Source organism: Hipposideros armiger, unplaced genomic scaffold (genome assembly GCF_001890085.2).
Source record: "Hipposideros armiger isolate ML-2016 unplaced genomic scaffold, ASM189008v1 scaffold_17, whole genome shotgun sequence".
Lineage (NCBI taxonomy): Eukaryota > Metazoa > Chordata > Mammalia > Chiroptera > Hipposideridae > Hipposideros > Hipposideros armiger.
Window position 1 is genome coordinate 3,440,058 of NW_017731367.1, and position 26,909 is coordinate 3,466,966.

At 52.8% G+C, this 26,909-nt stretch overlaps 1 protein-coding gene across 6 annotated transcripts in view; it reads left to right on the forward strand.

The window, feature by feature from the left end:
- The window catches only part of SH3BP4 (SH3 domain binding protein 4), an 87,591-nt gene extending 64,679 nt beyond the window's left edge, over window positions 1–22,912 (forward strand). For all 6 annotated transcript variants that reach the window (XM_019630057.1, XM_019630084.1, XM_019630065.1 and 3 more), the window contains 4 exons: window positions 3,886–4,133; window positions 9,581–11,940; window positions 20,039–20,227; window positions 20,982–22,912. In XM_019630057.1, coding sequence (XP_019485602.1) covers window positions 4,016–4,133; window positions 9,581–11,940; window positions 20,039–20,227; window positions 20,982–21,206 — 2,892 coding nt within the window. In that variant the 5' untranslated portion in view covers window positions 3,886–4,015 and the 3' untranslated portion in view covers window positions 21,207–22,912. The remainder of the gene's footprint in view (window positions 1–3,885; window positions 4,134–9,580; window positions 11,941–20,038; window positions 20,228–20,981) is intronic.
- The last annotated feature ends 3,997 nt before the right edge of the window (window positions 22,913–26,909 follow it).

A 26,909-nucleotide genomic window follows, 5' to 3' on the forward strand; every position in this document is an offset into this window, starting at 1 on the left:
CACACACACACACACACACACACACACACACACACACATACACACACTCCCACGTGTCTGGGAAGGCAGGTGATAAATGTGTCCTAATATTACTTCCCTGAATTTTTTTTAAACATTTTACTGCAGATATTTAAAACAGGTACATAAATGGGGAAAACGGTAGAAATAAGATGATAAATAATAAAAAATGAATAATGAAAAGGAAAACGGTAAAAAATGAGTAGGGAAGGGTCGGCCGAGTGGCGCGATGGTTAAGGGCTGGCTTGGGACGCCAGAGGGCCCCGGTTGGATCCCACATATGAGGGCCAGTGACACTGCCCTCCACAGCTAGGATGCTGAACGGCGGCTCGGCCTGGAGCTGGGCTGCCGTGGGTTTCTGGCGACGGCGTAGGCTGCAGCCCCTGTGGCAGTGGGTTGCCATGGGCTACCGTGTGTAGCCGGCGGCCGGTATGAGTGGCCAGCAGCCGCGGTGAGTGGCCGTCCGGAGGCCGGCGACTGATCTGCCTCACCCGGAAAAAGGGCGCAATGATGGTGCTGACTTGGGCCAGTGGAGCGATGTCCTCCACAACTAGACTGAAGAACAAAAGGACAGCAACTTGTCTGTTCCCCTTCCCCAGTTCCCCAGCACTGTTCCCATCCCCCCAATTCCCCAATAAAAAAAAATCTTAAAAAAAAATGAGTAGGGAAAATAGTATAATGTATAGTGAATGTAGTGATATATTTATATACTTATAAATACATATTTATATATAAATATATTTGTAATAATAGTGGTTAGGAAAACACTAATGAACCTCCATGAGCTCCTTATAAAGCAAATCAGACCATCGCAGCATTTTCCCCGCGTTACTTTTCTCATAAAACAAGCACTGATTTGCAAGGCGTGGTACTCAAGCTCCTGAGACTTGAATTTGAGGCTGGGGACACTGGCTGCAGATCTGAGTCACTCGGGCTTGCAGGGCTGCGGGGAGGAGGGTGGAGAAAGACAAGGTTTTCCTGGACGCACAGGCGAGCGGCATGTTTTCAGCGAGCAGAAGCTGAGAAGTGTGGGCGCACTTGAGAAGCCGTGTGTGAATGTGGTCTGAGTGTGGTCGTTGATTCCCTTGGGGCCAGAGGTCAGTTGGAAACTGGGAAAAGGAGGTGAAAACCGAGCCCTGGAGGTCCTGAGTGCCTGGGCAGGAAGTCCAACACCGATGGTTTAAAAGCACCGAGCAGCACCCTGACGGATGTGAGTCGGGGAGTGACCTGGCCCCGGGCAGCTTTGTGAAAAGGAAGGACCCAAGTGGGATGGACGGTGGGAGGCATCAGGGGTCCCACATTGCTGCAAGGAAGACATGCTGCGCTCGGGTTTGGAAAGAAATGGTCGCACAGGGGAACAGGGCACTGCCTCCCGGAGTCCTACCTGGGCAAGCGACTCCAGGCCTCTCTCCCAGCTCTGGAGTTGGTGGAGGGGCGGAGCTTCCCTCCGAACCCTCACCTGATGGTCCCTGGTCAGGGAGGTGCCAGGCAGAGCGAGCCCACCAGGCTTGGTCCCGCGGGGGCCGCTCACGTTGCTGTAAAATGACGTCCCCAAGGGATGACGGTGCCCTGCACTCACCACAGAGATACGGGTGGGTGTCAGGATGCTGTTGAAGGACCGTCTCCCACTGCCCCTGGAGAAAAAGTTGCCATTCTGGGCTTAACACAGGGCACTGAGCACCGGGGACTCCCCGTCCCATGTCCTGTGGAAGACACGGTGCAGTGACGCTCAGTGAGAAGGCGACACATCTGGTCACCGAGGAATTGGACTTCAGTGTCAAGGCTTCCCTCTGGCTGACGGGACGAAGGCCACACAGTTAGTGGCTCACCTGTTCCTTCAATGACAACCTCTGTGAGGGTATCTTTGTATTTTTGAAGGGACTGCAGTTCTCTTTACATAAACTGCTAACACTTTTTGGCTCTCCACAGGCTCAGGGTCATAGCTATGTCACCCCGTCAATAATAAAGAAATGATCAGTCTCCTGGAGTTCCAGGGGTTCTGTGATTCGTGATGCCCACCCCTAAGGGCCTGGTCCCACCCAGCTGCCTGCCTTCTTGGCAGTGATAGGGAAAGCAAGGACCTAATCACTCTGGAATGTTGACCTCTTACCTGCCAACTCCAGGTTCTCCCAGGTGCCCCCTGGAAAGCCATCTTGGCATCCTGTAGGTGTGCGAGCAACCGTGCTGCATGGTGGTGTATCTCCCAGGTGGGATAGAATCAGCCCCACCCAGACATCACCCACATCACCTGTTGAGGACGTGGCTGTCTGTGGGGGGCTGTGAGGATGGTGGGGCTCGCCCTGGCGTCTCCTGTTCTTGCCGTGCCCCCCTCCACCCCACCGCCAGCACTGGCGCGCTCAGCAGCCTGTCCTAAGCTGCGTCAGTCGTTCTCACAGATAAACGGCAGTGCTGCTTCCGTTTTCTCACCTGCAGCCGAAGTTCTCTTTCTCAGTCAGGAACCTTCTGCGGCTTCCCAGAGTCTCCAGGGCAACCCCTGAACCCTTCACCGGGACCAGGGCTGCCGAGCCCCAGCTATGGGGGCCGCAGCCATCAGGGCCCTGCTGCTCGGTGCAGGCGCCTCACAGGGGTTACCTTATTCTGCACACAAATCCAATCTTACTACCCCTGCGCTATACCAGGAAACAGGCTTCACGGGGCTAAATATTGAACGCAAGACCACCCCTGGAACAGCAGCGTGGAGGCGGACCTGGGGCTGCCCACTGCACAGCTGGCTGTCCGTCACAACGCTGCCCGAGAGCCTGGGGGAGGGGTGGCCCTGGACAAGCTAAGTCGCCCCCACAGCGCGAGCCGCAGAGGGCGCTGCTGGGCCCCCCAGGTCCCTCTGATGAGTAGAGGCGGCACACTGGGTCAGAAACTGCATGTCCACCTGTCTTTGGATAGCAAAACAAGGGACCTTAGACCAGGTTACATGAACTTAGTTATTTGGGGGTGAAACTCTCCTGCCCTCAGGTTCCCAGCCAGCTGTGGCCAGCTGTGGTGTGTCTGCCCTGTTTTGTTGGAGCGCAGGTGAAATTCACTGCGTTGATACTGGCTGGTCCTTTTCCTGTCCGTGGACCCTGGTGAAGGTCTACTCACAGCCAATCATCTCATCCATCCAAGAACCCCCTAAATGTAAATGCCTGTGTGCCCCTTCCCAGAAAAAAACAAAAACAAAGCTGGAGGCCTTGGGAGTGATTCTTGCGTTATTCCCACAGAAACGTCCTGTGCTGGCTTAGTAAGAGCACAGTGACTCAGTCAATACAGTGTCTCACCTGCGTAAGTTACACGGAAATACCTTACGTTTGCAGATGGCCACTTGGGCATTTTACTTATGATTGTTTGTTTATTTGGGGGCCAGGGAGGATTTAAGGAGAACATGGGCAGAGTATGAGGGGCTGTGCTCAGCGCTGCCGCCCGGCTGCCCCATCATGGCCGTGGCTGTTCTACAATGGAACCAGCCATTCTCTGGTTTATATCTCCTTGCCTGAACCCTGGAAACCCAGCTAGCAGCGTAGACTGTACAGATCCCATTTTGTCCTCCTCTTTGGCTGTAATGCACGGGCTGGCTAGGTGCTAGCACAAATGTCACAAACCCCATTGTGCTCCAGGAAGAGAGGGGACCCCCAGCAGGCCGGGAAACACCACCTGTGTGTACCAAGAGCGCTGAGGCTGTGGGCGTGAGGTGGGCACAGAGCCCAGGCCGAGAGCCCTGCGCTGCTTTCCTGGGCCCGGAAAGGACATGGGTCCGTCGTTATTGGAATGGCCCCTGGAGGAAAGAGGGGCCCCACTTCCCATAAAATTACTATTTGACCCATGTTACACTTGCTCAAGGGAAATTCTTTTTTTTTCTCCTTTCTCGACTTCCAGGAAGAAGCACATTGCACAGTGGACACCGCCGCGCAGCATGGTTGCTTGAGACCGAAGATCAGCAGTTGCTGGTAAAACTGGAGGAAGGAATATGAAACCGTAGCAGTTCACCCAGGAAGAGAGTTTGAAGATGGCGGCTCAGCGGATCCGAGCTGCCAACTCCAGCGGCCTCCCGCGGTGCAAGTCCGAGGGGACCTTGATTGACCTGAGCGAAGGGTTTCCAGAAACAAGCTTCAACGATGTCAGAGGTGAGCTCCTGGGGACAGAACTGTGGCCGAGGGAGGAGGTGGGGGTTTGCAAATGCTCAAAGACCCAAGGACATCCCACTTAAAGGTTGCCAAGTTCACATTCAGATTATTAAAGGTTAGCTCTCTACACTTCATGTTATAAATTCAGCCCTGGATAAATAACCACTTGTTTTTGGTTTGGGTTGGGTTTTTGTGATTTTTTTTTTTTGATGTGTTGGGAGGTTGTTTTGAATTTTCCCTTTAGTAATGAGACTTCTTCATACAGAATAATGCTTGTTTTCTCTTTTCATGTGTTTTGGTGACCTTGAGGTAGGGAGCTTGGGGGTACAGCAAACTAGGGAAAAGGAGACTGGATGAATTATTGAGAAATGCCAGAGAAGGAACAGGGTGGTCTGAGGCAGCGGTCAGCAAGCTTTTCCAGCAAAGGGTCATAGAGGAGCTATTTTAAGCCTTGCAAGACATATGATGTCTGTCACAGCTATGCTACTCTGCTGGTGTGGCTTGAAAGCCATCATGGAAGAGAGTAAACAAATGGACATGGCTGTGTCCTGATAAATGTGAACTGGCGTCTTAAAGTGACTGACCATAGAGTTTGCAGGACTGTGGGTGGAGCTGGGCTCCCTGTTACTCTCTAGTCCTGACTTCCTGTTAAAATTTTATGGTCCCAACTTCTGGGAGCAAGATTTATTTATATAGGGGGCCATCTTTGGAAGAGGTCAGTTTTTGCACGTGGGCGGCCGGAGGGGTGCGTCCTCACACTGCTGCCGTTGTTTTGTTTCTTTTTCTTTCCCAAATAAACCCTCTTGTGGTGAATCATTTTGTCCAGTCGACAGTTCCAATAAAACTTTATTTACAAAAACAGCCAATGGATGTGGCCACGGGGTTTGCCAACACCTGCTTTAGAGGTGGCTCCCAGGTTTAAGCTCCCGGTGCCTGTGGGTTTTCCTAATATCCACAAAAGACGAGGATGATGAGAAAACCCATCTTTTGGACACTAAGGTTGCTGCTACTGGTGGGTCATCCATCTTCTTCCTAGAAGCCTGCCCTGACCTCAATGGGCCACGGCCAGTGTCTGCTGTGAGCTCTCGGGGTGCCCTGTGCCCCCCCGCCACCCGGCCCATCATGATCATCATGACTTGACTTTTCCGCAGTGTTAACCCCACTCTGTTGAAATCACCATCGTGCAGAAGGTCCTTTCTCTTTGCTTTTATATCTGTAGCTCCTGGCACAAAGTCAGCTGAGCAGGTAATTCTTGTACCAAACTGCTGTCTCCCAGATAAAATGGAGACCCCTCCCCTGAGGCGCTGACAGTCTTCCGTACATGCGCCTGTGTCCCCCCCTCGCCCTCCCACTTTGCCCCCCCTTTTTCCTCACCTCTCTGTACTTCTGCTGTGGCCCAGAGCATCGCTCTCCGCTCTCCGTGTTTTTTGAAAGAAGGCTGACAAAGAGAGTTGTGAGACTGTCGATAAGGGCAGCAGAGTTCTTGGGGTTGCGCTAAGTAACTGAACCGTTTGTTTTTCATGGACTGTAATGGGCATTATTTTCTGACCTTAGCCCAGATCATCACAGTTAAGGCAGGGAAATAGGAGCATAAATCGTGGGCTTGGGGTCAGGGTCTTGAAACAAGGGGCTGAGAGTTGAATTTTAACAAACAATGATCTGGGCGGAGCTATTATTCCTAAAAAGAATACAGCTGGGGGGGGGGAGCAACAAAGGACAGCCTGGGGTAAGAGGAGGGGCTGTTAGCGCCTGGGGGGGGCGGGCCACAGACCCTCTGGACTCCACTGCTCAGGGGCAGCATTCCAGCCCAGCAGCTCCACACAAACCACACAGGGAACAGGCTTCAAGGTGGGAACTGTTGCCAGCCGAAATACCTGCTGTGAAATCTTCTGCCACTGCTGCTTGTTCTGCCTGCATAAGAAGTGAGGCAGGAGGGCAGGAAATGTACTATTCAGTGCAACACCCAGGGAACCAGCTGTTCTTTAATAAAATCAAGGTAGCTGTGAATCCGGGTAGCACTCCCCAGAATTCATTAAGATGGAGCGCGATAGAGATTTTCCTGCATTCGATTGGATGGAATTCCCCGCCGCCTGGTGTCCCCAGGAGCTCTGTGGCAGTTGACGGATGGAGGGTCCCTTCTAGAAGGGAGTTCACACTGCTGTCCACTGCCCTGGGGTGGGGGGGTGGGGGGGGGCTGACCAGAAAGAGCACCTTCCCAGCCTGGTCCTTGAGTGAAATCTGTTACCACTGACCTAAGGAGAGTGCTTGGAATTTTAAGTGAAGCTTTTTTTAATTCTTCAGTCTGGTGAGACTAAAGTGATAATTTGCATTGATGCATTTTCTTAGGCTACATCCAAAGCCAGCTTTAATAGCTTTGGTTTTTTTTAATTAAAAAAAACATTCCTGTAAGGGAATTATACTGGGGGAACATAATAGGGATATAACTTTTGAGGGATTCTAACAAGATTTTAATAGCTCGCAGGCTTTCTTTAATTTTCATTTGGTTTTAATTTTCATGTGACATTTTCATTTTAGCTACGTGAGGGAAACGAAAGTGGTTCACATGACTGGAACCCGTGACTAGACAACGTAGTGGAAGACAGGGTCTTCTCTTACCGCCTGACCCAGCCTGGCCCCTCCCCCCTTCTGCCTACCTCCCCCTCGAAGCCACTCCCTTGTACTTGGCTGTTTTGTATTTAGTCCTCTCCCTTCAGCTGATTTCTCTTTGGTGTGATTTTAGGGGGGTGGGGGGTGGGGGGGTCATTCTCACTTTGCCTCTGGTGAGCGCCTTGACCCGATAGCATGGATGTGACCTCCCTGTTGTAAGCAGCAGGATGAGCCTTCATTCCACGAACCTTTATTGAACACCTGCCATGTGTCAGGGCCTATTTCTAGGATACCACTGTGAGCATAACAGACCCTAACAGAGCTTACACCTAATAGGGCGATGGAGTGTTCCCCCCAAAAAAATCAAGACAGATAAATAAGGTGCCACATTAGTGGATGATAAGTGCTACGGAGAAAAATAAAATTTGGAGTGGGGTGGAGATGTCCACCATAACATCACGTTTTGTGAGTCCTTACCTTGCGCTAAGCATCGTTCCGCTGAGCACTTTATCAGCATGATTTCATTTCATCCTCACCAGAGCCCATTGAAGAAAGATGTTTTTCTCCATCACGAAGACTTCAGGCTCCACAGGTCACACAGCTTCTGAGGGCCCGGATTAAAATCCCAGATCTAGTGACCCCGGAGCCAGTTTCTCCCCAACACCCAGAGGGAAGTAGGTGCCAGCCGTCAGGGCTCAGGTATGCTTTCTCCCAAGCATATCTCTCTGCTACTTAATTAATGGAAATAAATAGAAACTTCCTGCTTTATTTCCTAAGCTTGGCCAAGGAAACACAATTTAATTTTCATTATTTCCTTTCAGAGGAAAGGGAAGCTGGCAGGTGGGGGTGTTTTTTTTGGAGGACAAATTTGATGGAATGCCTGTCGACTTAATCATATATTAGAGGAGATACGGTTGTTGTTCAACTAAAAATATAGTCCTTTCTCTGCTTGATACATAGGGAGCTTTAAAAAAAGCTTCCCTTTGGGGCAGCCGGTTAGCTCTGTGGTTAGAGCGCAGACTCATAACACCAAGGTTGCCGGTTCGATTCCCACATGGGCCAAGGAGCTGCTCCCCCCACTAGATTGAAGTCAACTGCTTGACTTGGAGCTGATGGGTCCTGGAAAAATGCCCTCCACAACTAAATTGAAACAACTACTTGACTTGGAGCTGATGGGTCCTGGAAAAATGCACTGTTCCCCAATAAAATTTCTTTAAAAAAAAAAAAAAGCTTCCTTTCAATTGTTTGGTACAGGAAGCCAGAATATCAGCAAACTGCAAACCGAGGCACAGTTTGGGTGGGGGAGGGGAAGAAGCGTATGGGCTTTTTTCCATCAGAAAGAACATTGTCCTTTTATAAACTTTGTCATATATGGGAGGGAGATAAAACACTGAGGTCTGGAATGATCCATTATTTTTCAAAACACACACCACTTGTTTAGATGACTTATGTTTGGCTACTTCAGTTGCTCTCTACACTGGTAACATTTGAAGTTGGACGCCAAGAACCGTACATTAGCTTGGGTCGCTGTTTAAAGTGTTGAGATTTTTTTAGACTGTTTTAAACAGTTGTTCAAAAATAATGTGAACTCTGACCAGACATAAACCTTTGATTTTTAAGGTATGTGGGAGAGGCCATTTCCACATTGTTATTTTGAATGATGGTTTCAAGGAGGTTGAAAGAGACTAGCCTCAAAAGTCTTGTTTCATATAAACAGTTTGATGAAGATGGGTGCAACTTGGGAATGGAAGAAACGGGCCTGAGAGTCCAGGGAACCGTCCCCTCCGCTTACCTGTTTCGTGTTGAAGGCAGAACATGGGATCAGCTCATAAGCACAAGAGGCGCTTTAGAGGCTCGTCTCTTCCAGCTCCTGGCCACATGCTGTGGGTCACTTAACCGGGAACATCACTGTGTTTTCTAAGTAAATCACATTCACTTATCTTCTGCTGCAGGGAAGAGCAGTTTTTCCTCTAACCTTATAGTCTCTTTTGGCTGGTCTAATTGATGTAAGACAGAGTAACAGAAGAAACACAAATTTAGTTACATATGTACATGGGGCCCCACAAGAATACGAGACCCGGGGCGGTCAGGCCAAAAATAGAGCTTCTATGCCACCTGGGCTAAGGAGGAGGAGGTGGGGGGTTTGGGACTTCAAAGGGGAGGAGGACAGTTCACAGGAAGATGGGAAGAGCAAATGTTTGATAAACAAATGTAAATGTCTGCCCTGCCATGCAGACACAGTGGGACCCAGGGAGGAGCTCCCCCAGCCCACCACTCCTGGCTCACACTCTTTGTAGTGATAGTTCTCTTCCTGGACAGACCCCTGTCTAAATTCTTTCTGTCAGGGGAAGGTAAAAAGCTTTTTCCGAGTTTTTTGGGCCTTGATTGTCTTCCACTCAACATAGGCACATTTGGGGGTGACCTGTTCTGCTCCCCTTCAGTACCTAGCAGCAGTTCTGGTCGGTTAGTTAGATAAAGAAAGTTTTGGTCAAAATGAGATGTTTGAAACACAAGGACATGGTAACGGCTCCATTGTGCCGACTTGCATGTCTGTGGATGATAGAGAGCCCTCCTTCCTGGCCTCCCCGGCTCGGAGTGCCACACGCCGACGCGATGGCGTGTGCTAAGCGCCCATGCTCTCCTCAGTCTGTTGGCCAGCTGAATCCCACACCAGATTTCACTTTGGTTTGTTTCTGTGAGTTGCTTGCCTGGCTCACTGCCCACGTCCGCTGGTGGCTGGTGGTTGTCTCTTGGACCCCTCTCCCCCTGGTTTTGGACGGTGTCCTGCAGCCCCGCCGGCCTCGTGCTCACCGTCTGTTCTTTGTTTGTGTTTCACACAGTGCCTTCTCCCAGTGCCTTGCTAGGAGACAATCCCACACCTTTTGGAAACGCGAAGGAAGTGATCGCAATCAAGGACTACTGCCCCAACAACTTCACCACCCTGAAGTTCTCCAAGGGTGACCATCTCTACGTCTTGGACACCTCAGGCGGGGAGTGGTGGTATGCGCACAACACCACGGAGATGGGCTACATCCCATCCTCCTATGTGCAGCCCTTAAACTACCGGAACTCCACGTTAAGTGACAGTGGGATGATTGACAACCTTCCCGACAGCCCAGACGAAGTAGCCAAGGAGTTAGATTTGCTCGGAGGATGGACGGATGACAAGAAGGGATTGGGAAAAACCTACAGTAACAACCCTTTCTGGAATGGGGTCCACACAAACCCATTTCTGAACGGGAACGTGCCGGCGATGCCCGGCGGAGATGAGCTGGCGCCCAGGAGTACTGTGGATTTGCTGCTCTTCGACACAGGCCCGTCCTCCTTCACTGAGTCCAGCCTGGCCACCACGAGCAGCACCGGCAACATCTTGGACGAGCTGCCAGCCGCAAATCAACTCCAGGCCGAGCCGCCGGTCAAGCGGGACAACCCCTTTTTCAGAAGTAAACGTTCCTACAGCCTGTCGGAACTCTCCGTGCTCCAAGCCAAGTCCGACGCGCCTGCGTCTTCGGGGTTTTTCACGGGCTTGAAGTCACCGGCCCCCGAGCAATTCCAGAGCCGGGAGGACTTCCGAGCTGCCTGGCTGAGTCATCGGAAGTTGGCCCGGTCTTGCCACGACCTGGACCTGCTGGGCCAAAGCCCCGGGTGGGGCCAGACCCAGGCAGTGGAGACAAACATTGTGTGCAAGCTGGATCACTGCGGGGGCTCTGTGCAGCTGCCCGACACCAGCATCAGCATTCACGTGCCCGAGGGCCACGTGGCTCCGGGGGACACGCAGCAGATCGCCATGAAAGCGCTGCTGGACCCCCCCTTGGAGCTCAACAGTGACAGGTGCTGTAGCATCAGCCCCGTGCTGGAGGTGAAACTGAGCACCCTGGAGGTGAAAACCTTTATCATCTTGGAGATGAAAGTTTCGGCCGAGGTGAAAAACGACATTTTTAGCAAAAGCACAGTGGGCCTCCAGTGCCTGAGGAGCGACTTAAAGGAAGGGCCGTATGTCCCCATCCCACTCACCTACAGCTACGGGGACACGGTCCAGGTGCACCTGGACAACCTGGAGCCCTGTATGTACCTGGCCATTGTCGCCCACGGTCCAAACATTCTCTACCCTTCCACCGTATGGGACTTCATCAGTAAGAAGATCACAGTGGGTCTCTACGGCCCCAAACACATTCATCCGTCCTTCAAGACCGTGGTGACCATTTTTGGGCACGATTGTGCCCCGAAAACTCTGCTGGTCAGCGAGGTCACCCGTCAGGCCCCGAGCCCTGCGCCAGTGGCCCTGCAGCTCTGGGGCAAGCACCAGTTCGTCCTGTCCCGGCCCCAGGACCTCCAAGTCTGCATGTTTTCCAACATGACCCATTACGAGGTCAAAGCCGGCGAGCAGGCCAAAGTCGTGAGGGGCTTCCAAGTGAAGCTGGGCAAGGTGGGCCGCCTCGTCTTCCCCATCAGCTGCCGGAACCCCAGCGAGCTCTCGGACTTCACCCTGCGGGTCCAGGTGAAAGACGACCAGGAGGCCATCCTGACCCAGTTCTGCGTCCAGACTCCCCAACCACCCCCCAAAAGTGCCGTCAAGCCGTCCGGGCAGAGACGGTTTCTCAAGAAGAACGAGGTCGGGAAAATCATCCTGTCCCCGTTTGCTGCCACCACCAAGTACCCAACCTTCCAGGACCGCCCGGTGTCCAGCCTCAAGTTCGGCAAGTTGCTCAAGACCGTGGTCCGGCAGAGCAAGAACCACTACCTGCTGGAGTACAAGAAGGGCGACGCCATCGCCCTGCTCAGCGAGGAGAAGATCCGCCTGAAGGGGCAGCTGTGGACCAAGGAGTGGTACATCGGCTACCACCAGGGGAAGGTGGGCCTGGTGCACGCCAAGAACGTGCTTGTGGTGGGCAGGGCCAGGCCCAGCCTGCTCTCCGGGCCCGAGCTGAGCACGTCGCTGCTGCTGGAGCAGATCCTGCGGCCTTGCAAGTTCCTCACCTACATCTACGCCTCCGTGCGGACCCTGCTCATGGAGAACATCAGCAGCTGGCGCTCCTTCGCCGACGCCCTGGGCTACGGGAACCTCCCGCTCACCTTTTTCTGCCGCGCGGAGCTCGACAGCGAGCCGGAGCGGGTGGCGTCTGTCCTGGAGAAACTGAAGGAGGACTGTAACAACGCGGAGAGCAAAGACCGGAAGTCCTTCCAGAAGGAGCTCATGATGGTAAGCGCCCGCGGGCCGTGGGTCTGGGGAGGATGGGGCGAAACCCCGCCTTTTCCTGACCCATGAGGGCACAGGTGTGGTTTATAGTGAACCTGGACCGGCGTCTGGGCTCATCTCTGCTCCTGAGATACATGGGCGGGTTTTAAGCATGCATCTGGAGATGGGCGCTTATGGGGGGCCTGTGAGGACCCCCAAACAACTCCAGAGCCACTGCAGTGAGGATAATTCTGGTCTGTTTTCCCACTGAATTTGTGAGCCTCTCAGGTGTCTGAATGGGTCTCCTCATACCCAGTAGGATGGGGACACGGGGGACCCTGTTCTCCAACTGGCTGTTTCGATCTCTTAGGAGAAGATCTATACTTTCATCAGATTCCCAACAGGATCTGCGACTCAGGTTTTAAGAACCACTGCCCCAAAGTCGGACTTTATTTTGACGGGAGTTTTTCTCTCCATGTCACACTCGAGGCTCCCACCATCTCTCTGAATTACTGTTTCCTTTTCCTCCTCTTGTGTGTGTTCGAGTTGGGGTGAGGACAGCCTCTGTATTGCCAGCACAACCGGGAACTGGAATCCTAAGAAGTAAAAGGGGGAAGTTGGTGTCACAATACAGATTCACCCCGGCCCCCCAGCCAACTGGGAAACTCCAGCAGGCCTGGCTCTGCCCCAGCCCCACACCCCACTGGCAACCCCTCCCTTAAAAGCTGGTTACGCTCTGGCAGTGACCTTGGAGAAGCTTAATAATGTCCTCTTGGCATCACTCGTTGAGTCTGCTGGACCTTCTCTGTCGACTTCTTTCTGGAACGGAAGTCGTCTCAGCTCCTTTCCCCTCCTGATAGGGACACATCTCTCCTTTTTGTCCCTGTGGGAAAACCTCGGGGACTTGGCCATATGCTCTCCTTCCGTGTTCCACTGGCTGTCTCCTCACTTTTGTAAGGTGTGACTTGGTACCGCTTCTGCCACTTCTACTCCCCTCCTTCCGCCCAACACCTGCCATTTTGTGTGAGTGCCTCTTGGAACAGGTGAGCCAGGTGTGTCTGTGTGTGTCTGAGGACGTCCGCGTAGACGTAGGTGTGCATCTGAGGCTCGCTTGCTGCACACACGTTCCTCTGCCACCCCCTGGACCCAGAGGGCAGGGATACCATGCACTGTAGCCTGGCCGCTGCTGCGGGGGGCGTGCGCGGTAGCCTGGGAGGCAGCGAGGCAGGAAGAAAGACAGGCATGACAGTGGCCCGTGGTGATATAAAGTGCCAGGCGCATGGAGCAGCATGAGAACCTGACGTTGCCCAGAGGAGGGAGCTGGGAACTGGCAGTGGCGGGTAGAGAGGTGACCCTGGCAACCAGGAGGTTTCTGTGGCATTGGTGATGGCAGCTTTAGTGGAGAGGACATGGGATTGTCGTGGCTTGGGGGTGAGTGATGGCAGCAGGGAATCCCCTGGGCACCGGTGGGGTCCCCCCACCATGATGACTCATGTCCCAACCTTCAGGGCACACCTCACTGGCCCCCCCCTATAAAATCAGTTCCCGGAAACTGGTGTCAGGCCCACGTTTCATGGATCCCACCTGGCACAGAGGGCGGGGGGATGTGTTTCCCTCTATCCAGCCTCAGGCTGGTATTCTCCATCCATTGTGGAATCTGCTTTCATGGAGCTTGAAGAGTATCGATTGCTCCTTTGTAGCAGCTTAAAAAACGCTCGCCTAGAACGGGCACAGGTGAAAAATGCGCCAACCCGAGCGGCGCCTTCCCAGCTGTGGGAAAGTGTCTGAGGAGGTGGCTTTTATTTCTGTTTCCTCATTTCTTTTCAGAAGACTTATATGATCCCTCTTTTTTTCCAACTTGGGGAACTTTCTCTGATAGCAGATTCTCTGGCTGGCCTCTCGGGTTAGTGTGTGTGGCTGGACCCTCCCCCGCCCCTGCCAGCCCCACACCCACCAGACTCCCCGAGAGGAGGAAATGAAACTTGATCTTGGCAGGAGCATTGCCTGAGGCAAGGTTAGACTTGTGGTGCTGAAGTGAAACCGGTTTTGCGAGGCTGCTATCTCCTCCTCATCTCCGAGCAGCAGATTTGAAGGGTTGGCCAAACTTCTAGACACCACAGACTGACTTATCCCGGGTGTTTGAGGAGTCCCTGGAAACCAGGTGTTTTATTTCCAGGGACTTAGATGTCACTGAGCAGCCTCAGCCGCGGGCCTCACCTGCCCCTCCACCCTGTCACAGCCAGACCCCCTCTGCCCCACCCCTCTGGTCGTGAACATAGTCATCTGTTTAGTAAGGATTCCTTGGTGTGGAAACGGTGATTAAATGAATTAGACGGGATGAAGGTTTTGGACCACAACTGTGCAGGGAGGTGGGAAGGAAAGAGGAATCAAATGAAGAGCTGCCCGTCTGTCCCCTGCCATCGGAATGGGGTTCAGGCCCCTTGCTCTGCCCCCACGCTGCGGTAAGGCCTGTTCCTCCGTCTCCCACATGGGGGACCATACGTGCTCCCTGCACACCAGCCACCCGGCCTTGCTGCTGCATCTGGACCGCCCAGCGTGTCCCCGCCTCAGGCCTGTGCGTGTGCTGCCCCCTCTGCCTGGAATCCTCTTCCCTGCCTCCGACTTCACGTGGCTGGCTTTTCATCTCCTTCAGCGACCAGCTCAAACCTCATCTTTTCAGACCTTTCCTGCAACTCTCGGCAAAGCCACCTTGTGCCTCTGGCTCCCTGCACCTCATCATTCGTGTTATTGTCTTGCGGTGCTTTCTTAAATCTGAAATGGCTTTGTGTACTTGGATTCCTGTGTCTCATTGTTTCCCTAAAAATACAAAATCCATGAGAGAAAGGACCCTGGCACATAGGAAATACTCAGACATTTGGTGAATGGATGGATGGATGGATGAATGAGTGAATGGATGGATGGATGGATGAATGGATGGATGGATGGATGGATGGATGGATGGATGGATGGATGGATGAATGAGTGAATGAATGGATGGATGATGCAGGCTGAGAATCCGACCTGGACGCAGCCTCCTGTGGTCAGACCTGCTTCTGTTCTTTGGTTCCACTCCGTCTTTCTGTGGTTTCAGTGCATATTTTCCATATCAGAGCTTGCCCGCGGGGCATCCTGTGTACCGCGTGGGCCTCCTGGAGTGCTCTGCCCATTCTCACCCACACGGTTTGTGACCTCAGTCAGAGAATGATGCTTCTGTCCCCGGCGCGCCGCGCTCTCCAGTAGAAGCCATGCCTGTCAGTGACAGAGGATGGCCACCCGGCGCCAATGATGCCCCAGACCGTATTGAAAGTGGGGGGAGGGGTGGTGCTGGACTGACCCCAAGGACAGTAGCAGGGCGGATGGAGCCCCTGGGGGTTAGAGGGCATTGAGTGGACCCCCTGGGGAGGCACTGGAATGGACCCACACATTTGAAGAGCTTTTCAAGTCAGAGTCTGTTGTGGAAGGCAGGGTGGGGGCAGCTGAGTGGCAGGTGTGTGGCCTCCACTTCCGGGAAGAGCGGGCGCAGACAGCAGGAGTGGGTGTTTGTGCCCGACACTCGTTAAACATCTCTTTGGTGCCGACATTGTGCTTAGGGGCAATGCTGGGTGCTGGGCTTTCAAGGGACGCAGACCTGTCACTCGAGGAAGACTCGGAGTGAAGGATCAGCGAGTGCCAGGCAGACTTGTAATGGGCCCCAAAGAAAAGGACCTCCTTGGGGTGGGTGGACCAGGGAAAGGCAAATGGGGCTGACGCCGGAGGGCTGTGCAGGAACCCCGCCAACAGAGGGGGGCTGCCAGGAGGAGCCACCGTGTGGGCAGGGGCCAGGGGTGCAGAGGACCACAGGGTCGGGTGCAGCCAGGGGCTTGGAGAGGTTTGGGGGCACGGATAATGGTACATGGGGCGACAGGATAGTGGCATGGAGCCACCTGGGCCAGATGATGCTGTGCTTTACCCCGTAGGCATTGAGGGGGATTAAGGACCTTAGGGGAAGTGAACGGCAGTCCAAATGGGTCCAGGTGCTTCTGTAAATCCAGGTGTGGCCAGTGGACTGCCACGCTCTGCGTGTCGTCCCTTCAGAGCACCACCGTGACTGGGGGTGGGGGCCTCATTTCCACAGCCATCCGTGGAGTACATTTACTCTTGTTAAGACAACGAGTGGGGAGTTCATTTTTAGCAGAGGTTAGAGGTCAGAGGTACGGGTCAGGTCGAAGGGCTGCCAGGTTGGGGACACCCTCACGAGTCTGTGCATAGATCCCTTGGCCGTTTGCCTCCCCCATCTGATTTCAAACCTGCGGCCCATAGTGAGAGGGGCTCGCCCTTCGCCTCCTCACCTGGCAGGTGGGGTTTGGATGGCTGGTGGGCCCAGGGTCTGCGGTCCAATCTGCACCGCGGACCTGAGCTGCAGTGTTGGTGACAGGCTCTGTTTTTGTGCCCTTTGTACTTGTCGAGGACCGTCTGGGCTTCAGGGGTCTTTGGGTTTGCCCCACTGTCTTGGCTCCGCCCAGGTTTTGTTTTTTCCAGAATGAGCCCTCACTGACTTTTCTATTTGTAAAGACAGCACTTGCTCCATTCGCGTTGGTATATTGCAGTGTTGAAGAGCAAACGCAGAAGCAGAGGGCTTCCCAGAGGTGACCAGTGGCAGTGTCTGTGCTGTGGTGATGACTCGGTCCCCTGGGATGTTGCCACACATGCTGCCCCACATTCTGCCACTCCCAGCTTAGCATGTATGTAGGTAGCTTTCTGTGCCTGCCGTGGAGGCCTCGGGCACGCGGCGTGGGCAGGCACCATTGGTCCTCAGGCCTGGAAAGAACGTGCAGCTTCTGTCTGACCGTTACAGATGCCCGCACCCATGTGTGTCTGCACGCCCATCCGCCTTTGCTCCGTGACCTGTAGGCCCACTGCAGGGAGTTGAGGAGACATGTCGGCTCCATGGCAGCGAGTGTCACTTTGGGAAGAGCAAGGCCTGCGAACGACAGGCAAGTATTTTAAAAGTCCTGCAAGTGTCAAGTGTCAGTAAAGCGAGTAGACTGAATGACCCTTCTTTGGGTGTACATACACCCTCCGTGCTCCTGAACGTGGCCCCTGGGCCTGCCGTGGACAGGGTCCGCACTCTCGTTTCCAGCGGTGGACAGGTGGACAGAGAACAGTGTGCGTTTCTCGGGACCTGTGTGTCCTGCGCCCTGAGCCTCTGGGGAGAGAGCGGGTTGAACCGTTCCTGCCAGGAATGACCTGAGTGGAAAGCAGGTGACTGGCGTGTTCTGTAACAAAGCGAGGCCCCCTCCGAGCCAGGCAGCTGAGCACACACGCATTTGCTTTGTGTGCACTGGGGGCTGTGAACGAAAGCCGAGTGGGAACACCAAGTGACGACTGTCGAGCCCTGTGGTCAGCCAGCACGCCCTCTCAGGACAGCAGGCGTGGCTGCAGAGGAGCCTCTGTGCCGAGCGGGTCTGGGCTTAAACCGCACCACACCCGTAGACTCTGAATCAGAAGCTCCACCAGCTCATCACACATCCCTCCCCGGTGCACGTAGACACATGTGTAGGCTCTCCGTATATCTCCTGAAGTTCAAAGCTAATAGACATTGAAATGTGTAAACAACTTCGCTTGACTATATCAAAGCTCAAATCAAAACATCATGTGTGAAAAGATAGGAAGTTGAAATGAAACGTAACCCAGACCAGTGCTTTGTTTGGTTCAGCTCTTGATGTCATGTGGTGCCCACAGAACTGGAAAGGTCATTGACCTGGGGACAAAGAAGCCTGGACCTCCCTCCACCTCTGTCACCTCGAGCTGTGGAGCCCTCGGCAAGCCACACAGAGTCTGCAGGTGTCTGCGGCCCACCCCGGGGGTAGGAGCCGGGACAGGCTGCCTAGGGGATCTGGCGCTCACTCTCAGCTGGTGTGGCAGCCCCTCACTTCCCCTTTCTCGGCTTAACCTGCAAAATGGGGTGAGCTCGGCACCTGCCTCGTGTTGGGCTCTGAGCTGTGCGTGGGCCCAGTCCCTCGCTCATAGGAAGCACTCAGTAATAGTAGCTTATTAAGCAAGCAAACCAGCCCAGAAAAGGACCACGTGTCCTCCGGCTCCTTTCCTGCCGGCTCCGTGTACAGCTAGCTGCCAACCTCTCTGATGCAAGGTGACATCAGAGTACTCTGTCGCCGTCACTCGTGCTTTAAATTGCAGAGATTGAGGTGCCAGGCGTCCAGCTAAAAGGTTTTTGGGTCACCCCGCCCAGCAAATGCACTTACCAGAGAAGTCATCGCTTCTTCATGTTGTCAAGCTCCCCCAAATAAACATAAAATGCAGATTAGAAAGGTCAGTCTAAAATAGCCGTGCTCCCTTGTAAAGAAAGCAGCCCGGCACATTGTGACACTGACTCGGGACTGCGTGTGTCAGGGAGCTCGCGGCAGCTGTGCGTTTGGGTCATTGGGGAGGCGTTGGTTAGCTTGGTTGTAGCACCTTATCTTTGGAGTCCTCAAGTGATATCAGGTGCCCGGGGCAGAGCGTCGAGGGACAGTGAACGCCAGGATTGGTGACATTTCTGCTCCTGCATGTCCTTGGTCTCATCCTTACCTGTCTGAAGTCCCGAGGGAGAGTCAGAAACCATCTTCAGGGGTGCCCCTGAGGCCCGCTTCCTGGGAAGCCAAGCCTTTTCCCATGTTGGGGTGTATGTGGGGTGTGCTGGACGTTAGAGGCTCCGTGGACGAGAGTGGGGGTTGAGACGAGCCTTCCGTGGTACAGGAGAGTGACTTCCAGCACGCCCGCTCTCCTGCCCTCCTGGGGTCCTGTTGGGTGATGTCATCCTGTTCACCTCGAAGCCGCACGCTAACCATGCTGGCCTCGTTCATAATTTGGATCACACCAGACCCACATACGTGACACCCAGCAGCTATCATGTAACTTGGGGTGACAACCCATGTATGTCTCATGTGTGCAGACCAGCGGACCTGCTGGTTTGTGCGAGCTGCTTTGGTTGCGTTTCTTTATGCCGGAAATGATGGGGTTGCACAGAATACATAAGGCTGTCGAGCCTTCTGTTGGAAGCGTGCCTGATCCAGCTCCTTTTGTAGAAAGGAATCAAGTCCCAAGACGGCCGCGTGCTTGTCAGGGCCGAGCAGGGACTTGGGCAGGGCTTTCCCGTTGCCTTCTCCCCGGCATGACGGACAGTCCTTCCCCTCCCGAGTCCCTCCATAGTTAATGACCCCTGTCCTAAAGTCACACTAGAAAGTTCCTGCAGTTTGGACGAGGAGCAATCCTATTGATTCTGGAAAACGCCTCTTGATGGCACCCCCTGTTTCAGCCTGAGCCCTTTTCTGTTTTCTTTATTCTCTCCTCCATAGGGGCCTTCACTTTGTCCCCAAAACCTAAGAGTCCCAGGCCTCAGTCGGAGCTCCAGACCCTAATCCGAGGCCAGCACCCCGCGTTTCTTCTGCCCGTGCAGCACCCCTCTGGCCAAGTCACACTCGGCTGGTCCATCCAGCTCACCCTCCTCGGAGCCCAGGCATGCCGTCTGTCTTGGCCGAGGGCATCGCTCGCTCTCAGTGGCCCCACTGGGAGCAGGATGAACACCTGTCACCCACACTCACCCTGTGTTTCTGTGTCCTGGGGCTGCCGTGACAAAGCAGCACAAACAGGGAGATTCAAAACAACAGAAGTTGATTCTTCCCCAGCTCTGGCAGCGCCGGCAGGGTGGGTTCCTTTCGGAGGCTGTGGGGGGAATCCAGTCGGTGCCTCCGCCCCGACTCCTGGCTGCTCCAGTGGTGTGGCTGCGTCACCGCGTCCCTGCGTCCGTCCTTAGCTGCACTTCTCCCCTCTGTGTCTGTTGCTCTTGTAAGGATACCAGTCATTGGATAAGGGGCCCACTCCAATCCAGTGTGACCCAATTTTAACTGATTACCCCCGTGAAGACCCTGCTTCCAAGTATGGTCACATCTTGAGGTTCCAGGTGGACATGGGTTTTGAGAGAGGACGCTGGCAAACTCTGTCCACTGCTTATCCTGTATTCTGGGAGTCGCGGTGGTGCTGGGGTCTGGGGGCATTTCCCGGGCCTCCCAGCGCTTGCCTCACGTGGGAAGCCGGCGCCAGCCCTGGGCGCTGCCTCTCACCCACCCTCCCCCTTCGTCCCCAGGCCTTACTGAAGTTGGACTGCCAGGGCCTGGTGGTCAGACTCATCCAGGACTTTGTGCTGCTGACCACGGCCGTCGAGGTGGCGCAGCGCTGGAGGGAGCTGGCCGAGAAGCTGGCCAAGGTGTCCAAGCAGCAGATGGACGCGTACGAGTCTCCCCACCGGGACAGGAACGGGGTCGTGGACAGCGAGGTGAGCAGGGGCAGCGTCCCTCGGCCTGGGCAATGCAGTCGCAGCAGTATCCACTTTAGAGCGTTTTTTTTACAAGGACAAAATGAGCCGCAAGCGGGAGAGCGTGTGCCCAGCACTCACCGAGTGGGGGCAGGTCTCGTCCTTCTTGGGGTTTTCAGTTGTGAGTCCCGCTCTCTGACAGCCGGGAAGTGGGCACAGCACTTGCGGAACTGCCCCTCCCTGGCTAGTCCCATCCTCATTCAGATTGAATAATAGAGCCCTTTGAGATCAGTTCCGCTCCACGTCTCCACCCAGGACTGTGCTGGATGGGTACCTGGGGCATACGGGCCAGGGCTGGCCCGGCTCCTGCTCAGGGATTCTTTGCTCTCTTGCTTGTGTGTGGAGGAGCTCCCGGAGACCCAGGAAGCAGGAATTCCCGAGCATGAGGGCGCCTTTATTTACATGGTGAATTTCTAAATAAATGCATAGCTAGAAAGTGCTGCAGGGGTTGTAAGGACAGACAGCCCTTCTGTTCGTTCAGACGCCCTGTGCTACCTACCTCCGACTACTGTTGCGGTAATCGCATTGTTCCCTCTGGAATGTGCTGGCCTGGGACAGACGGCTCCACCTGTTTCTTTGGGTCTGTTTTACTCTTAAAAGAAGAGCATAAATAATGAGCAGAGGAACCGGAGCAGGTAATAGGATCGAATCTCTTACTGTCCTCTAATCTTTTTCCCCTCCCCTCCCCGGTATTGTGGACGACTCCGCCATCCAGGCCATGTGGAAGCCGGCGTATGACTTTTTACTCACCTGGAGCCACCAGGTTGGGGACAGCTACCGGGATGTCATCCAGGAGCTGCACACAGGCCTGGACAGGATGAAGAACCCCATCACCAAGCGCTGGAAACACCTCACGGGGACGCTAATCCTGGTGAACTCCCTGGACGTTCTGCGAGCAGCTGCCTTCAGCCCTGCGGACCAGGACGACTTCGTGATTTGAACGGGTCCCCCCCACCTGCTGCTGCTCTGGGGCGCGCGTCCTCCAACGGTCCTGGGTGCCCGTCACGTGGAGTCACTGCTCAGACACATCCAGGGTCACTCCGGGCGGAGCCGCACCCCAGGACCAAGCACATGCCATGCTCCACCTGCTGCCGCCACGGCGGGGCGGCCTGAAGGGAATTTCTACTGCAGGTCATTGCCAATCAAATAGCTTTCTATTTGTTGAGTATACGTTTAAATTTAAAGTCACTTTTTTAAAGTATGGTGGGGAGGGGACCTATGCGAAAGGTGGTATCTAACTTTTTTAATGGCGCGTAAAGATTAAAAACAAAAAAAACTTTAGGGGCCGATGCTGTTGAGGTTTTTATGTTCTAGAAAGACCTTTTTAAATTATGTGACAGATGTATATATGTATTTAAAAGTCACTGGGGGCATTTCTTATTCCCAGACACACCTGGCATTTCAGCACCTCGCGCCGGAAGCTGCGCGTTGGAGTGTTGCTTCTCGTCTACTCCATGCTCGTCAAAGAGTCAATCACGTAGGAACCATGGTTTCTCAGTCAGTCAGTCCCGCTCAGGCGCATGCTCTCTGCGAGCTCCCTGGGTCCTGCTCTCCCCTCTTATTTTTATTGTTTCCCGTCCCTTTGCCTCATGGTGCAGTAAATGACGAGCCACGGCGCACAGGGACCTTCTTGTGGGCAACACTGAGTCCCCCGCGAGTAATGGGTGCCGGTCCCCACCTGTGTGCAGTTAGTCACTCAAAAGGAACGATGCCCGGTTGCGAGTGAGGTGGTCCTACCGGCTAAGGCGCCACCGTCCTGTGTCTCCCTGGGGGCGGGGCAGTGCTCCCGGTGGACACGAAGGAAACTTCACCGCAAGGGACACCCTGTGCTGATGTGCAAGTGTGCTGCTGCCATGTGCCAAACTCCGCTTCATTTCATCTACAATGTCACCCCCCCCCCGCCTTCCTGGTGTGTCCCATGTCTCCTTGGAATTGAATGGTATCAGGAAGCCATTTTTATTTATAATATAGATTACCTGAGCAGGAGGAACATTCTGAAAATGAAAATATTTCCCACGTAAAACCTGGGACTTGGCAGAGTGTCGTGTTGGTAACCTCTCTGGTTGTAGGCCAACTGGCTGTGTTGCCTTCTACACTGGCATCGTAGCTGTGGCATCGTGCAAAGAATAAGGGACAGAACTGAAGAAATATCTGGCAGATCCACAGAGTTGGTCCCCAGGAGTGTGCCAGGACACACACTGTGCTCGTATGAGGTGATGTTGGGCCACTTGGGGTCCCAAATCTCATTCTCTAAGTCTGCTTTCTTGAAACACATTAATTAGTCTAATCAATGCATAACCCTGATTGGGCTGAGACATTCTTTTATCTCTGTTGATTCACTTACTGAGGGTCAGCTGGCTAGAAAAAAACAACACAATAAAAACCACTATTTTATGCTGCAAGAACCAAGACACACGATTCCCCAATCATCACACGAAATCACCTTAAATTCTGCTTTCGACTGTCCGCCTTCGTTCTTTCCAGAGATCATCTCTCACCTTTTCCCCAAAGAAGAAACAAAACCAGTTGCACCTTAAACCATGGATATTTTTCCTCAGGGGATTAAAATAGTTTCCTATGCAACATGTCTTGTAGCACAAATTAAATTCTACAAAAGTTGCAGTAAATTTTATTTGGATATTTTAACCTATTAAGTGTGTGTGTGTTTTTTCTGTAGCCAACCAAACTTTAAGACATAAGACCTAGTGTAACTCTGTGCGTACAACAATGGCTCCCACCCCTAACAGTCACCCCTGGATGACAGTGTGACAACTGGGTTAGCTATTCATTTAATTGCTCTTGGAACATGGGGGGTCTCATTATTCGCTGACCAGTGGGTATCAGTGTTGCCCAGAGCACCCAAAGGGTTCAAGTGGATGGTTTTCCGTTTCTTGGCCCAATGTCCCTGGAACTCCCAACCCCACAATACGGGACTGAGCCGTTTCTGCGTGTCAGGCATCGTCCCTAGGGCCTAGCTGTGGCAAGCAGGACCCACAGGCCCGGCTGTCCCCTCCTCATGCCCTAGGAGGACTGTGCTCTCCAGGCAGAAAACAGAGCAGGGGAGCGACTGATGGAGACCAGCCCCACCTGGAGGTGGGCTCAGGAGAGCCTCCTTGAAAGGGACTCTAACCCAAGATCTGAAGGCCAAGTAGGAACTAGCTAGCCCAAGGCCAGGCCCGTCCAGGGGAACGGTTTGTGCAGCATCGAGAGAGGGTACTGGGGACCACAAGAGGCAGGCCCCTCCCATGGTGTGGGGCCTGTCAAATGAGCAAGGATGGCCTCTGAGTGCCCCTCTAGCCCCATGTTCATTCCTGTCCTGCCAGCACCTGCCCGCTGAGTCCTCACACCCATTTTGCAATTGAGGAATGGGTTAGTGTGATCTTATCACACAGCTGAGAGCAGAGGTGGGATTTTAACCCAGGGCCACCATAACAAAGCGCCACAAACTGGGTGGCTCAAAACAACAGAAGTTTATTCTTTCACAATAGAGGAGGCCAGAAGTCTAAGATCAAGGCGTCACATGGCCATCTTCCCTCTGTGTCTGCCTCCACACCCCCCTCCCTTTGTAAGGACACCAGTCATGGAGGATGGCCTACCTGAATTGAGTATGACCTCGTCTTCACTTGGTTATAGCTATAAAGACCCTATTTCCAAATAAGGTCACATTCACAGGTAGCAGGGGGTTGGGACTTCAACATATCTTTTCGAAGGACACAGTTCAACCCAAAACCCTGCCTGCCATGCACAGTCTTTGGATGTGGCTCGCTGGGAGAAAAGGAAAGGAATCCAGTTTGATCTATCTCGGTGTCCTCTGCCCAAATGAATGCAAAAGCCAGAGGAACAGAGCGAGGTCGTCCTTAAAAGGGCAAACCCCTCTGACAGACCCCGCTGTGTTCACCAAAACCCCCTTTCTTCCTGAGCAAACTGCTACAGGAGCCCCGCCCACCCCCAAACTCAGTTTTGCCTTTCTCAATTTCTGTTACCCGCTGGGTAGGTCAACTGCCGGCCGAAAATATTAAATGGAAAATTCCAGAAATAAATCCTAAGTTTTAAATTGCGAGCCGTTCTGAGTAGCGTGATGAAACTCCTCTCTGCTGTGACCGGGATGTTACTCACCCCTTTGTCCAGCGTCCTCACGCAGTGTAAGCTCCCTGAGTCACCGAATAACCATCTTGGTGATCAGATGGACAGTATCACGGTGCTTGTGTTCAGGTAACCCTACTGCCACGTTCACATAGCGTTTATTACAATATATTGTTATAAGTGTTCCATTTTTAGTTATTGTTCATCTGTTACTGTGCCTAATCTGTAAATTAAAACTATCATAGGTGCGTATGTATAGGATAAAACAGTACATGTAGGGTTTGGTACCATCTGCGGTTTCAGGCTTCTGCGGGGGATCTTGGAACGTATTCCCAGCAGGTAAAAGGAGAACCACTGGAGACTGTATTTCCCAGCCTCCCTTGCACGTAGCTGTGGCCATGTGTCTCTGCCAGTGGAATGTGAGCTAAAAGGATACCAGCCGCCATCAAGCCTGGCCCATGGAACCTTTCGGGCAGTTCTGCGCTCTCCCAATGGAACAGAAACAACTCCGAGGACCTCAGATGAGGAGTCAGACAGCAGGGCCCCAGGGCCCGGATGGCTTTCCGTTCAGCAACATCTCAATAGGCTTGTGAGTAACTTATCCTCAGGCGACAGGCTGTGAGGGTTATTTGTTATAGCAGCAGGCCGTTACTTTATTTATTTTTGATGGTACACCTATAGTTTTTTTATTTTTAAATCATAGTTGACATACAATATTATATTAGTTTCAAGTATACAGCACAGTGATTAGACATTTATGTAACTTACGAAGTGATCACCCCAATAAATCTAGTACCCATCTGACACCATAGTTATTACAATATAATTGACTGTATCCTTTTTTTGAAAGATTTTTTATTAAAATACAGGTAACATACCATATTATGTTAGTTTCAGGTGTACATCATTCAACAGCACCCACTGGGCACAGTACATAGTTATTACCATATTATTGATTATGTTTCCTATACTTTACAGCCCCATGACGATTTTGTAACTACCAACTTGTATTTCTTAATACCTTCACCTTTTTCACCCTGATCGATCCAATACCTATCTGGCACCATACGTAGTTATTATTGTAATCTCAGGTAGAGTGTAGCCGTATTATTACTGTAATGTAAAAGCTGGAGGGGAAAGGGGTTTGCTCTTAAAAGGGAACCATCCCGACCCCATCTGAATTATATCAGGTGAAGATTAGAAGAACTTAATCACTCTCTTTTTTTCTTGGCCTGCGCAAGTCCAGAATTGGTCAGCACCAGTCTATGAACAATTGTTAACACTTTTACTGAATATTGTCTAGGCCAGTCCAAAGAAGCTCAGCTAAAATCCTCAGCCCTTTATCCAAGGTAATTTTGGCATTGAAAATGATCACAATTTGCATATAAAGCTATGGTATTTGGTAGGTGTTTTAGAGGACCAAACATTCAGGAAAAGGATTTAGTTGAAAGAAACTGCTTTGGTTTCCTAAGAAAAGGGCAGTTTTGTCCATGATAATTCCTGCTGTGGTCCTCACCCGGTCATTGTGCAGTCATCAAATGGGGCATGCGAGCAATTTTTACTTTGTGATCAGCCCCACCCCCTCTGAGTAGTCTCATGTCACCAGTGGTCAGATCCAGCAGCCTGTAGGTATCCCAGCTCTTCCGAGCGCTGTGACCAGACTTACAGCTTACACCTTCGCCCTTTGCTCTCACTCCTTTCTTCAGCCAAGCTGCTGTCACACACCCCCCACACCGGGATGCCCGCCCGCCATCGCTTTGCTCCCCTATTCATGAGGCACAAGAGAGACCCAGAGTGCCTCTCGCGGCCTACTGTGTGGTCAGCTCTGGGCTGAGCCTCTCACCCCCCAACAACTGGAACCCCTCACCACCGTCCCTTCTCAGCCTCCCCTTTCCTGCGCTGTCCCAGCTCTAACACCTTCCTGCCGTCAGCTGGCTCACTGAGCCCCTCGAGGGCAGCAATCATGTCTAAAGTCATCGCTGAAGCCCCAGCACCTGATGCAAAAAGTGACGCCTGAGGGAATTGGCCACACATTTCTCCCACATAAATGCATCTCAGCGTGCAGATGGCTGTGGCTATCAGAGAGGACAGAACGAACTTCGTGCTGTGTTTACCGCCAATGTCAAAAATAAGTGAAAACCTGTCCCACAATGAGTGCCTCCAAACCTGCTTCCATTTTAAGAAGGGTTCACAGAGGAACACATGGTAGAGATGGAACTCAATGAAGTGTACCCCAAAAGCAATTACATTTCCTAATGATTCATTTCCTGTCATGAGGGAAATGCTGTCAGTTTGGTCCATGATTGATGCTATAATAAATTTGGTTTTACATAAAATAGATTGGAAGGGCCTCATCCAAAACAGTCAGAAATAACCTGACTTTGGTGGGAGGGGGCTGGAAAGGGTGTGCCACCAAGTGCCCCGTGATTGCTCTGCACCTACAGTCTATGAAAGCTTTGTGTTATTTAACCTTCATGATGACCTTGGTGTCAAAGATGGGAGAACTGAGGCTCAGGAAGGGCAAACAGGCCCCGCTGGCACAGAGGCCAGTCCCCAGCTC